A 13,060-nucleotide genomic window follows, 5' to 3' on the forward strand; every position below is an offset into this window, starting at 1 on the left:
TTTCCTGATGCAGTTGATGAGTTAGATTTGTCTCCTGGGTGAGACACGAGCTTTTAAGCATACTAAGATTTGAATTTTTGACTACTCATGGAAAGGGTACAACTTTTGCTGAGCATATTTGCTCAGTAAATGCAGGCACTTGACTTTTATGGCACAAACTTACCTCTGGGATTAAAAGTATTGCAAGAGAGAGATAAAAATACTAAGTGCTTTGCGGTATGATAGCCTGCTACTATATTCACTAAAAAATGGTGTATGACGTAATCATGAAGCATTAGTTCCCACCAGAAAAACAGATATCCAGGAAACACATTTCTTTTTCCTATTGTAAATAGACAAGGTGGTAGAGATGATGCTCTTACAGGATTATGCATGAGATATACACTGCCTATGAGAATTACCTGTGAGTTAGGCCCAAGTTAACTGCAACCAGCCATATTTCATTTAAGCGTTTAACAGTAAAAATTTTGGTCACTTTCTCTGAATCACAGAAAGATCTGCTCAGTATCGCTAGACATACTTAACCCAACTTCTCAGATACTTAAGGAAAATATAAGCATTACTTACAAGTTACCTATTTTATTGTTGCAGGTTATTTTAGTATCGGCTAACAAGCTGACACGATATATAGAACCATGCCAACTAACAGAAGACTTTGGAGGAACTCTCACCTATGATCACATGGACTGGTTGAATAAGAGGCTGGTTAGTTATCTGGGTTTTGGGGTTTGTTATTTGGGGTTTTTTTAATGGCTCATTCTTGAGCCATGAAATTTTTATTTGTGTAGGAACTACTAAGTGTGTAAGAAATTGGCATATGTGTAGTAGTGCAGTTCATTAACATGAATAGTCTTGTGATAACTAACACTGGTCATCAAGGGGTGATAAAGCTAATGTAATCAATTTGTTGAACCAACAAGTTCCTTAATGAAGCTCTCTTAAACTAACTCTAGAAGAGCCTGACTGTATGGTATAGTTGCTGCAAAGGGAAATTGTTTGCCTGCTGTAGGAGAAGACCAAAACAAGGAGAAAATACTTGGAGTCTCTGTATCCTCCAAGGTTATCTCATAGTTCTTGGCTCCTGTGGACTAAGAGCTAGGTTTTAAACTGTCCTACACCAAAACCTCTGTCAGTGCAGCTTCCCCAGTACATAGAGGTGCAGTAAATGTCTATGAGCAACTACACCCTTAAATCATTAATAACACAAATTGTGTAAGCAACTGTTGGTGCACATAGCTCTCCAGAATATTTTTAAACTCTTTTTTCATGGATACTTGCTTTTCAGTTACTTAAATAGAATTTTCAAAACAATATTTAATTTCCAACGAAACAGTGTGTTCCTTTCCCATGCAATCTGTTCTTAAAATGTGTGTCTTCATCTGGGATCTCCAGGTGATATCCTGGACAAGGAATACGCCACTGTGTATTCCAACTACAACTACCTAAAGCCTTCAAACATACCTTGCAGCCAATCTCACAGCAGTACTCCCCCCTTCATGGAGTCTGAGGACTTTCACCACTTTTGTTTCTGTTTTGGTGAATCTTAGTGAATTGGGTGTTCTCACCCAAGGCAGAGAAAGCATCGTCTACCGTGTGTTTTTTTTCTACTGGCCTTTGCATGGGCTTTATGTGTGTGTGGATTAGGGCAAGGCAGTTTGTTTCGCTGCTTGAAATTGGGAGCACCTGGACACAGGGGAAGGAAGGGAAATCTAATGTCACTCTCCTTTATTTTGGTCTGATATGCACAAATCTGGCTTCTACTCAGCTATTCCTGCACTTATAAAATTTGTAAGAACAGTACTTCCACTCTCTCTGGGACTTTTGCTTTCTGTTTCGTTCAGACTACAACTGAAAATGTCTTTCTCCTGTCTCTCCTCTCTTGGCTTATTTCACTTGTTTTGTATATTAATGAAGAGTCTCATCCTTGCAACTCCTGAATTCTGAAACTAGACAAGTGGGCAGAAAGGTTGTTTAAGGTACTAGCTGAAAAATAGTTTACAACTGTTTATACATGTTCATGCTATGGATTTTTTTCTCTTTTTTAGCAAATGAATTTAGCTTGTATTTTATAAACTACTCTTATAAATTGGCTTTTAAGACTTGTCCATCTCAGATCCTTTTTGGTTTTCCTGAAATTTTAAGTAGTCCTAGATAAGTTAAGGAAAGTTCACTGGCAAGCTATTGATTATTAATTTAATAACACCAAAATGACATGGAAGTTATTGTGCTTGTCACTTAAGGCACCCAATCATGCTCAGTTTTGTTAAAAAGCAAAACTGAAACCGACCCTCAGAAGTCAGGCACATAGGAATTATCTGAACAGTACCCAGTGTCTGACTGTACAGGCCTTCTTATCTGAAATGAGAAGCCCCTGTGTTCAAAGGAACTGATGAGGGTATTTCTTTCTGTATAATATTTCTATGTAATATGATACATTTTTCTTTTACTTTACTTATTCATTACAATATAGTCCATTTCAATAGTGATTAGAAGCTGAAGTCTTCACAAAATTTTAATCCATTCAAGTGAGCTGTCAGACGTTTGTGTAATATGCCTTGATTCTTAAAGGATTAAATGAAGATGTAGAATAAATATGTCCATAAAAACTTACAGGCTTTGCAGAAATCTCATTTTTTTTCAATATTTAGAATTCAGTCCACCTTTGTTATATTCACTATCTCCCTAAGGAATCTTAGTGCTCTTAGTTGTTCCCTTAACAAAACTAGGTTTCTAACCTACCATCTGAATGTCAGGAAATAATTACACTGTGTAAGGATTGAAGTATACTTACAGAACTAGTGCATAAATTTGCACTGATGCCTTCAATACAACCACTTAAAATTTTCTTAAATTAATACCTACCTCTTACTTAGGTATTTGAAAAGTTCACGAAAGAATCAACATCTTTACTGGATGAACTTGCTCTAATTAACAACGGAAGTGATAAAGGAACTCAACAAGAGAGAGAGAGGTGTGTGATTCACTTTTTGAAATCAATGCTTTTGGATTATAAAATTTCATTTGAAATCCAAGTATGGAAAATATTATATGCCTTAAATATTTTGAAATGCGTAAGGAAATTCTAAACATTTATAATGTAGACAACAAGATACATGAGTCTTTGTGTAGATGGATGCTCATTTAACTATTGAGTACATGCAGCTTCACTTTTGTTTTGATTCAATGAGTTGAAAAAGTGAGGACTTCACTGAGTGAGGGAGGAAACTTGATCTCTTAAGACCATCAGGTAATTCTAGCCTTAGTTGAAGTTTTTAGTGCTATTGTAATACAGATTTTAATAATTTGTTTGTTACTTTTTTTCAAGATCAATAGATTTGAACTTCCTTCCATCAGTTGATCCTGAGACGGTACTGCAGACAGGTATAGTAAGTCAAAATACTAGAATGTTGGTCAGTAAAGAGACATAATTCATTTTAAGCCCCAAACGAAAGCACAGAGGGCACAATAATTATCTTGGCCGTCTTCACAATGTGACAAGCTTATCCTTTAATGTAGTCTTTGGGTTAAAAAAAGGTGATGCTAAAAAATGGAAGAAGTCGAAATGTGTCTTTTTAAATACATATTTTTACAATCCTACTAACATCTTTACAATATTACCATAACTAATGTTTAATTTTGAGAATGCTTTGTGTCTAGATGATGTCAATATGTTTGCCTTATAGAATGAGTCTGTCTCAGTAGCCACCAAATGGTTACAGTACAGATTGCATTTTCCTGCACAATTCTAACAATCTACATCAGTCTAGTTCTGAGCTGATCATCTGCCAGAAAAGTGAAGCATACAGTCAGCATACTGACTCTTTGCTGCTTAGACTCTTCATTCAGCATTAAATGTTGGTTTTAGGGTGAATTTCCTATTGCCAATGAAGTATAATAGACTCGATTTAGACTAGAAATTTGTTTTTAAATCAGTGCCTTTTTGGAATAAGAAAGCATAAAGTTAAGGTGGTGATCAGAGTCTGAATGAATTCTTACCTTATAGCCTCCTATAAACTAATGTGTGGATCACATGTAGCATTTGTCCTAGAGAACTACTGGCTTTATGTTGCCCCCTCTATGAAAAATTTATTAAAAGTGGGATAATATTGTTTTGACTTAAAAGGTGAAACTGTAGTTTCTTACTCTGGTCTTTGAAGTTCTTTAAAATATGAACTGTCTGTAGACACTGTCACTGGATTTGAGCCTAATTGTGTGTCCTTGTCTAATGGTAAGGTTTTTGGACAAAACAACACTTCAATTTTGTGTAAGCAGATGGCTCCTGAGCCCATTAGTTTATATGCTTTCTCTGTTTTCTTAATTATGGCATAATGAATTTTTTTTTAGCTACTAAGTTTCATAACTTCCATTAAATCATGGAAGTTCCTAAGAGGCAAGCTTTCCCTGTTAGAGTCACTGTATTGAAATCTTGAGGGGGGGGGAGAGGGAAAAATTCAACCCTCCCCAGTTAAACATTTTGATCTCCTAAGGATAAATACGAACAAACTGAGGATTTAGATAAAAGGCTTCTGCTTTCCATAATTACAAGTACTGTTCCTTTCACAAGTTCCAAATCCACATATATAGTTCTTAGAATTTGATAAGAATTTAGTTTAAAAAAACGTTTTTACCTTGAAAAATGGTAATCCTTTACTTCTGAAACAATACAATTTCAAAATTATCCCAATAGAACTGTAATATCTTGTAAAAGCCTTTAAGTCTGTTTGCTCTGCAGCGATCTGTGTAGTATTATAAAGGATGAAATCCAAGATGTTTGTTTCTATAGTATGGCAAAATGTATTTGAATTCTTAAAACATTTTCATGTCACAGTAATATATGCTGAGTAATTTAAACTTGTTTGCTGCAATCTCCAAAGCCCTTGGCATTTTGATTGTCTAAATAATACCAGTTGAATTTAGAGTCTTATGCTTCTGCATTTTCCTTGAGGTATTACAATTACTCAAGTGGTAATTTTTTCTTTTAGTGAACTGGCATGTTACCATTTTAAGACCTGCAGAACTGATGATCTTGAATTGGCACACTTTCACTTTCACACCAACATACCTATAGTGACCAAACGCTGATTTATTTTAACTTGTTCACTGAGCTCTTGAGGAACAAACTGATGGTCTGGGTTTACTGGTAGTATGGTGTTTACATCCTGAAAACTTTAACATAACTTAACAATAACAGTTTAAGTAGAGGATTAAATAGTCAAAATATACTATTTTTGCATATATCAAAGTCATTACAGTGTAGAGAGCCTGTATCCTGATATGGTGCTTAAGACCACAAAGAAAAAGGTGAGAGAAGTAAGAGCAAAATATTGAAAAAAAAATAGTATTCAGCTCCACACTTTCTATGCAAGTGTTGTACTTGCTATAAAAATCCTGAAAGACAACAGAGAAATTATATGGTCAGTTTTTCAGTGCTTCTAGAGCATTCATTTAATATAAGAAAATAAATTGTTTGAGAGAAATACTTCAGATGCTACTCACCATTTTGAAGAATCAGAATACTTAGAGTTGTTTAAGATTCCGGAATGTGCTTGCAATTGTTTCTTTACATTAATCAATGCTATTGTCAATTTGCATGTTATTCACAGTATCTCTTTTATATATCTAAAATATAACACCTTTATTTTCTTCTACTTTATGACTGATACAGCCCCACAAACTGTGACCAGAGTTCTGCATGAAAATCATATCATTAAATGTGCCCAATGCATGAAAGATCATTAGCTGCAAAAATGCACTGTTGGATGGTTTACAAGCAGGCATGCTTACTACTAATTTTGGGGAGGGGTGGATTTGAATCTAAATTAACCACATCATTACGTGTGTTCTTAAAGGTCATGAGTTGCTATCTGAGTTACAACAGCGTCGGTTCAATGGTTCAGATGGAGGGGTCTCTTGGTCTCCAATGGATGATGAGCTGCTTGCTCAGCCACAGGTCATGAAGCTGTTAGACTCACTCAGAGAGCAATATACCCGCTACCAAGAAGTTTGTAGACAACGAAGCAAGCGCACACAGCTGGAGGAGATTCAGCAGAAGGTAATGCAGGTAAGCTTGGAGTTGTTCTTGAATACTGTGAGGCGGAGGTTTGAGCTCGAGTCACAGACTGTGTCTCCTGTGAAACTAAAAATTAGAGGTGAGCCCTTAGTGCCTCCCTTTACTCCTCAAATGTTAGTGTGCTAGTTTTACTCAGTGCTTTACACTGTGGCTACGCTACCACAGTGACTTTCTCAAGGCTGTTGTCATATGGGGAGGTTATTTTAAATATGCTCTCTTGCCATTGTGCTGAAGAACCTTCATGTTGTCCTTTTGGTGCATGCTGTGGCGCTGTGTGGCTGCATTGTTGGAGTGGCAAATGGTTGACCTGTTGACAAAGAGAGGAACATTACATGTGTGACTGTAATTTTGCTTGAGAGTTGAAAACCTTCCCCTGCCTATGTCATTTCAAGTTCCTGTTACTGAACATAAGCTGTTATTTATTCCTTATTTTGTCTAATACTTTGTAGTTGAACCTAAGTTAAAGTGCTTATACTCTCTGTATTTCAAGGATACCCTCACAAGAATGAATATAAACTTCCTAATCAATTCTGTGTTAAAGGTCATAATGAATTGGTTTGGTCCTTAGGAAACAGGCATGTAATTAGCACTTTCAACATCATCTCAGCAGACTCTCACTAGAGAAAATCAAGGAAATGGAATTAATTTGTTCCTCCTGTATTTATCACTTGAAATTAGATTTATGTATTTTTAAGATTCTGTGTAGTTTGAATATGCAAAATCTAATGGAATAGATATTGCTTTTGACCTTCCAACACTGGCATTTCTAAGGCATGAGGAGTGCAAGTCAAGTACTTCCACTTCACAGCAGTTCAGATATGGGTAGAAATAAAACCTAGTTAATTTTGTGTTAGCTAGCAGTGAAAATACAAATCTACTGAGGAGATAATGTTCATTTTGTAGTAATTCAGATCATTATAAAAAAAATTTAAAAAGCAAATGCCATCTGCTGGTGTGCTGAGCTGGAAATAATAAAAATGAAAGAGATTAAAATAGTCCTATATAGAACATATCGGCATAGCCGTGCGTATAATCAGGTGAGATTTTTTTTTTTGCTGTGTTAAAATTGTGATGATTGATTTATAACATATTTTGGCAAACTGACATTAATGCATTTAAATAGACTTGTTTATCATGACAGCCTCATTTTGCAATATTTGTAGTAGAAATACTTACTGTTTGCTCTGTGTATACTACGGGTGTTACATGGCAGGGGAACTGAGTCTCAGTACACAGGAAAACTAATGAGTTTTATAAAGTGCATTTAAAAGCTTTCTAAGTGGCATATAAATATTTGGGAAAAACTTACTAAATCTAGAAATTATTTAGTTTCCTTTTGGTTTACGCGAGAAAATCAGGCAACAGAAGGAGTTAAAGATGAAAAGTAAGGAGCTAATGATGTACTGGAGGAAACCAGTAGAGGCAAAATGCCACGAAATTTATTTTGACAAAACAAACAGAAGCTGCCATATAACATGCTTGCAGTATTTTCAGTTAGAATGGGTGTACAGAGAGAGAGTTTTTCCCTGGTGTTGCTGTTATTTTTTTCTTTAGTGTTTTGATTTTCTGTTAGCTTTCTTTATAGTTACATCCTATTTCATTCTTTGTATAGCATCTTGTATTGCTACCACTCATGGCTTGCTTTCGTGTTCCTGTTTCATTTTCACTATTTGCTGCTTCTGCCTGCTGTGACCTGCTTAGTTCTTACTCCTGTCTCAAAGCCTCTTATCACTTATCAATAACCGCCTCTCTTCCCTTGTGCCTTCACTATGCTACCCTCTCTTTTTAATTACCTTACTTCTGTTCAATAGTTTTGTTTCCCTTTCCTTTGTCTTTCATTCTGCAGTGTAAAGACGACAGTGATTTGCAGATGTTTTCTGATGAACAGTTTTTCTAAACACTGCTTGGGAGCAACTTTGCATGTTATGATAAATTCTAGCTTTGTCCCTCCTTAGGCAGAGGTGTTAGTTACTATTTTTCTAACCTTAATTAATTAAAATTAATGTGAGACCTTGCAGGAGCCTAGTCATTAACCATTTAAAAATGTATTTTATGAAAAATTACATCACTTTCTGCATGTCCCATAGCAACTCTTCTCTGCTCAGTTCAAGCATCTGTCACAAGAATGGCCGTGTGCTAAGCTAAAGTTGCAGAGGCAATGCAGTAGTTGCTGAAAACTTGAAACGGGGAGGTGGTCTTGGTCACAGAGGGCGCTGCTAAGCAGGAGCCTTGCACACTGTTTCAGACTTGCATGAGAACTGTCACTTGCATATGCAAGTTTTCCAGGCCACACTGACCTTACAGGGGGACATCTGAGTGCCTTCACTTCTAGGTCAGTTCCATATTTAACCAGCAGCAGCTGTGCAGAGGTGCTGAGCACAACAGGAAGTTTCTCTTTAAACAAAATTATCCTAGAACTGTAGTCTTAATTTGTCCTAGAAATGATTAAAGTGAGGAAAGCTCAGGATGTCTTTGGAGCAAAAAAAATATGCTCTGAAAGGGGGCAGGCAGGGGGGTGGGCAGAAAAGGGCAATGGCAAGACAGTTACATAATGAGTGAAAAATGGGGTGAATTGAGTGACTGTAATAATGATGATCATTCTTGATTTACTGTTGCACTGTACTTTAACAGCACTAGAAAAATGGTCTGATTAGTCCCTGTTTCATTTGTCTTCATGTTTATGGGGTTACATTGTGTATTGTATTGTATTTCCTGAAAATCTGTGTGAAGCTGTTTTGTCATCCATGTTTAAACAAAAGTCACATTGAGGGGAGGAAGCCGACTTCCTATGCCTTTTTATTAAGGTTCAGAATGTGGAGGTATTCCTGCACTTCCTTACTGGAGGAATCTAACAGTGACTTCTGCACTAGGTTTCATTGCAGCTGTCTCTATTTTCCAGATATTTAAAAAATTATCATGAAATTTTTCCATAGATATCTGATTATTCAAATGCGTGTAAGGAGCCCAAAATTTGAGATACTGTTTTATTCTGAATAACATTTACATCAAACGAAATAGTTTCAAAATAATGATAAAAGAAATCCAATACTGTAGTCCAGAGTCGTATTGCTGTGACCTTGCAAAGACAGATTCCATGAGTTGTGGCCACTAAAGCTCTGTAACAGGTTTCTGTTATTTGAATAGAGCAAACTGAAAGACATAAATATATAAAATACTAAGTTTGTGTATAAATTTAATTTTGGAATAAGTATATGTTGTGTACTTGACTGTTAATATATTCAGCAAAATAAGGAGAAAGCTCTCAGGTGTGAGGTCGAATACAGCTGTGCATTGTAATCACTTGGGTAAAAAAAATCTTGTTTGAACACAAGAGGTCCATTTTCATGTAAATGGTGTTTTGAGCTCTTTTATTGACAGAGATATGAAATGAGAAGTGTGTATATGAAAAAATCTTGTCCTAGTTGCCACTGTTTTCATGGAGCTGAAGGCTAAGGTTAATGAAAAGTAGTTTCTACGTAAAACTTTTGAGGATGCAGATGGATTCTACAATAAGACTTCCAGAGATCTAAAAAATATCTGTTTTTCTTATAAACATATACTTTTTTTTGTTTGTGCTTATATTAAAAAATTCTGTTTATATCAGTTTTCACATAATTGATTTGCTAATTTATTTTTGTCATCTTTATCTTATTGACAGGTAGTCAATTGGCTCGAAGGACCTGGATCAGAACAGCTAAGAACCCAGTGGGGAATAGGTGATTCCATTAGAGCTTCACAGGCTTTGCAACAGAAACATGAAGAGATTGAGAGTCAGCACAGTGTGAGATTTCCCATACCCTTTTCAAGTATTAAAATAATTCATGCAGTTATGAACAGTATATTTTGGTTATGAGGATCTAGGAACTTTGCTCAGTACACAATGTTATGGGTTACAGAGGAAATTATCTGAGCAGTTTAAGAACTTAATGTGGTCATTCTATTTGTGTATTATTTATTTTCTTTTCCATTGTAGAAAAATGTTAATTTCTATTTCTGATTTTTCTTGGGTTTAGTATGTTACAGCAGTTCTTAAATTTTCATGTTGAGCAGGATGAATAAATTTACTTTTTCCTCTCTACCAAAATGTCTGAGAAATCCTGTACTTCTCAGATGAATAACTTAATAATTTTGTCTTTTTTAGACTACGTTTACCAGTAGCTGAAACTGGCTTAGTACTTGCATTGATCATGATGTCAGATATACTTTATGTTCATATTGAAATCTTGAAGATGCTGTTTTGTATCTATACTGACTTGATGTCTTTGCTTCTATTTTGAATACTTCCTAAGGTTCAGTAGAATTTTGTCTCTGCATCAGATGATTAATTGGTTACAAATATTCAGTGCTCCCAAAGGGAGTGTTGCTCACAGTACCATTCCTCTTTTCTGACTTCTCTTGATGTAGACATTGACAATTATGTCCACTTTTCTTAAGTTCCCTTTAGTCATGGCAAAGAAAATAGTCACTGAGTTATAATTTTTCTGATGTAATTTAGAAAAAACCAAACCCAAACCTTTAGTCTGAGAAACACTGTGCCCTAGATTACACTCGTTCTATTGACTCCATCTCTACTGAGTATGGTTTCCTTGCTTGATGCAGCAGTGCATACTGTAGATGTCTGTGTTCCATCAGGTAAATCCCATCTCCTCTGTATTGTTCCTTTAAGCTCTTCAAGCAGTGTTCTACTCTGAAAACCAGTAGCTTCTGAAGTATAAAACATCTTGCAGTTAAAATCCTAATTGGAAAGAAAAAACCCAAAATCTCTTGCCTACTTAATTGACAAAAATAAATGTCAGTATCTTTTAGTCATATTGGCACTACAAACTGCAACTAAAAACCAAGATTGAACATACTTTTTTTTCACTTGGGTATCTATAACAGAGATACCCAAGTGGTTTTCCAGGTTCTTTACCTGGAGTCCTTGAAATCCCACTGAAGTTTGCAGGTTGGCCTACAGTGTGCTGATCACTAAAGCACTGGCAACGTGGAACACAGCTTAGTTCTCAGATGCTGGCAGAGTTTGCAGGAATAAATCGGAAAAAATATATTTTATTTAATTCGAAAAGAAATAATTGGGAGACCACTGTGCTACCTTAAATTTAGATGCCTGTTTGGAGATTAAAACCATTTTTTCCCCAGCAGCACTGGAAAAATGTGCTTTACCCTTTTCTTTGATTTTTAAACATTTCGTAATAGCTGAGTGTAAATGTTCTCTCATTGTTTTCCTTTTTTTTCCTCTCCTAATAACTGAATTGACAGTTTGTATGCTTGCTTTCTTTCATCACCTTTATCGTTGAATATAGTACTTTGCAGATACTTGGAAAAACTGTGTGATTTGTCTTGAAGATAGGCTTTTTCACTTCAACTTACTCTAAAGTGAAAAAAAATCATTTCCATAGGGTGTTTTTTTATTTTGTTTGGTTTGGGGGGGGGGAGGTGTAGTTAAGTGAGTTTTTTGAGGTTTGTTAGCAATATATTAGAACTGCTGTTTTTGAGCAAGTGTTGGTCTTTTCTCCATGGTTTTGAGCTGTCACATACTGTTGTGCCTAACTTTCTCCCATGGAAAGGATAAAAAGCATAATTTTTGTACATGGTTTGCTGGTCTCTGAATTTCACTGATAGCTTGCTCAAATCAATTACTGCAATTCTTTTACTTATTTTAATGCTAAAAATAAAACCTTAAAGAATATATATATAATATAAAATATATAAAATAAAATATAAAGCTAAATAACATTAATCTATATATAAAAAATATTAATCTATAATTTTTTTGACTTCTCATATTATAGTTGACTTGTTACACTCAGTAGCCTGGATTTGTATGTTGAATGTGAAAGACTTATGTTGTGTAAACTGACTGTATTGAATCTATATATCTATAGTATGTGTGTGACAATGGAATATGTTTTCACATTATGTCATCTTAGTTTCCTCTTTTGGGGCAGATGAGAGATTTATTCTGCTCTTAAATTTTTGGCTGATTGCTAATTTAACTTTTTCATTACCTTTTTTTTTCTCCCCCTCCTTGCTCTTTTCACACTCTGTTCCTTCCTGCGAGCAGATAGCTTTGGGTAAAAGGAAAATAAATTCAGAATATGGGTATTTGTACTCTGTTTTTCATGCTTTGTAGATAAATGATGCAAAAACTGAAGGCGTAATTTGCAAAATTCCAAACATCCCAATAGGAGCATGACAAGGAGGATACAAATTAGATCAGATTTTGTAGGCCAATAGATGGTGCTGTTCCATAGCACTAGAAATGCATTGCACTAGGGCATTTGAAGGTCACTTTACTGTAGGCCAAAATAAGAGATGTTGAGCAAACATGTTTTGCTTTACCAGCATCTCAGCCACACATGATGTGAATGTGATCTTGATGTATCAAGTTGTTTTTAAATCTCCCAGAATTGTTAAATATTTGAACTATTCTCTTCTGCAAATATACCACCCTAACCCATAACTGACTCCTATATATGTATTCAGTAATCAAAGCATGTTAAAAACTGCACATTTTGAATTGAGTAGTATAAAACTCTCTTTAAATAAGAAACAAGATCATTTTGAAGTTTTTGTACATGGACATTCTTTTATTCAGAAAATAGAGATTACTTTCACTTTGTCAACAGTAGTATTTTTTTCTAAACCTTTTAGGGAAATTACTGCTGCATTCAATCCTGTCACTGAAAGTAACACCTAAATAGCCCTGTCAACAACTTTTTGTAATAGGTGATCACTTGGGAAAAGATCTTTTGTCTCAGTAGACCAGACATTTAAGCTTTAGCAATTTGTTTAAAAATGGTGGAATTCCTCTTTTGTTTTGGAAGTTTGTGCTGAGATCAATAGCCATGCCTTGTAATCTTCCCATATTTCTGTGCCAGTTTTTTTATAATGCATACATTAAAATGAATTAAGCACTTTTTTTGAGTTGATTTGAAACTGGGGATGTTTCTTCTTCTTCTGTGATATCTCGTATTATATAACAGTATA

General features: G+C 35.2%; 1 protein-coding gene across 4 annotated transcripts in view; it reads left to right on the top strand.

Annotated features, from left to right (window-relative positions):
* Positions 1-13,060, top strand: part of SESTD1 (SEC14 and spectrin domain containing 1) — a 51,561-nt gene that overhangs the window by 26,924 nt on the left and 11,577 nt on the right. For 3 of the 4 annotated variants that reach the window (XM_027636737.1, XM_027636738.1, XM_027636739.1), the window contains 5 exons: positions 592-705; positions 2,874-2,971; positions 3,326-3,381; positions 5,850-6,061; positions 9,729-9,851. In XM_027636737.1, the coding sequence (XP_027492538.1) occupies positions 592-705; positions 2,874-2,971; positions 3,326-3,381; positions 5,850-6,061; positions 9,729-9,851 (603 nt within the window). The remainder of the gene's footprint in view (positions 1-591; positions 706-2,873; positions 2,972-3,325; positions 3,382-5,849; positions 6,062-9,728; positions 9,852-13,060) is intronic. The other variant, XM_027636740.1, reaches the window with a different exon arrangement.

The sequence above is a fragment of the Corapipo altera genome, unplaced genomic scaffold (genome assembly GCF_003945725.1).
Source record: "Corapipo altera isolate COAL_440 unplaced genomic scaffold, ASM394572v1 45, whole genome shotgun sequence".
NCBI lineage: Eukaryota > Metazoa > Chordata > Aves > Passeriformes > Pipridae > Corapipo > Corapipo altera.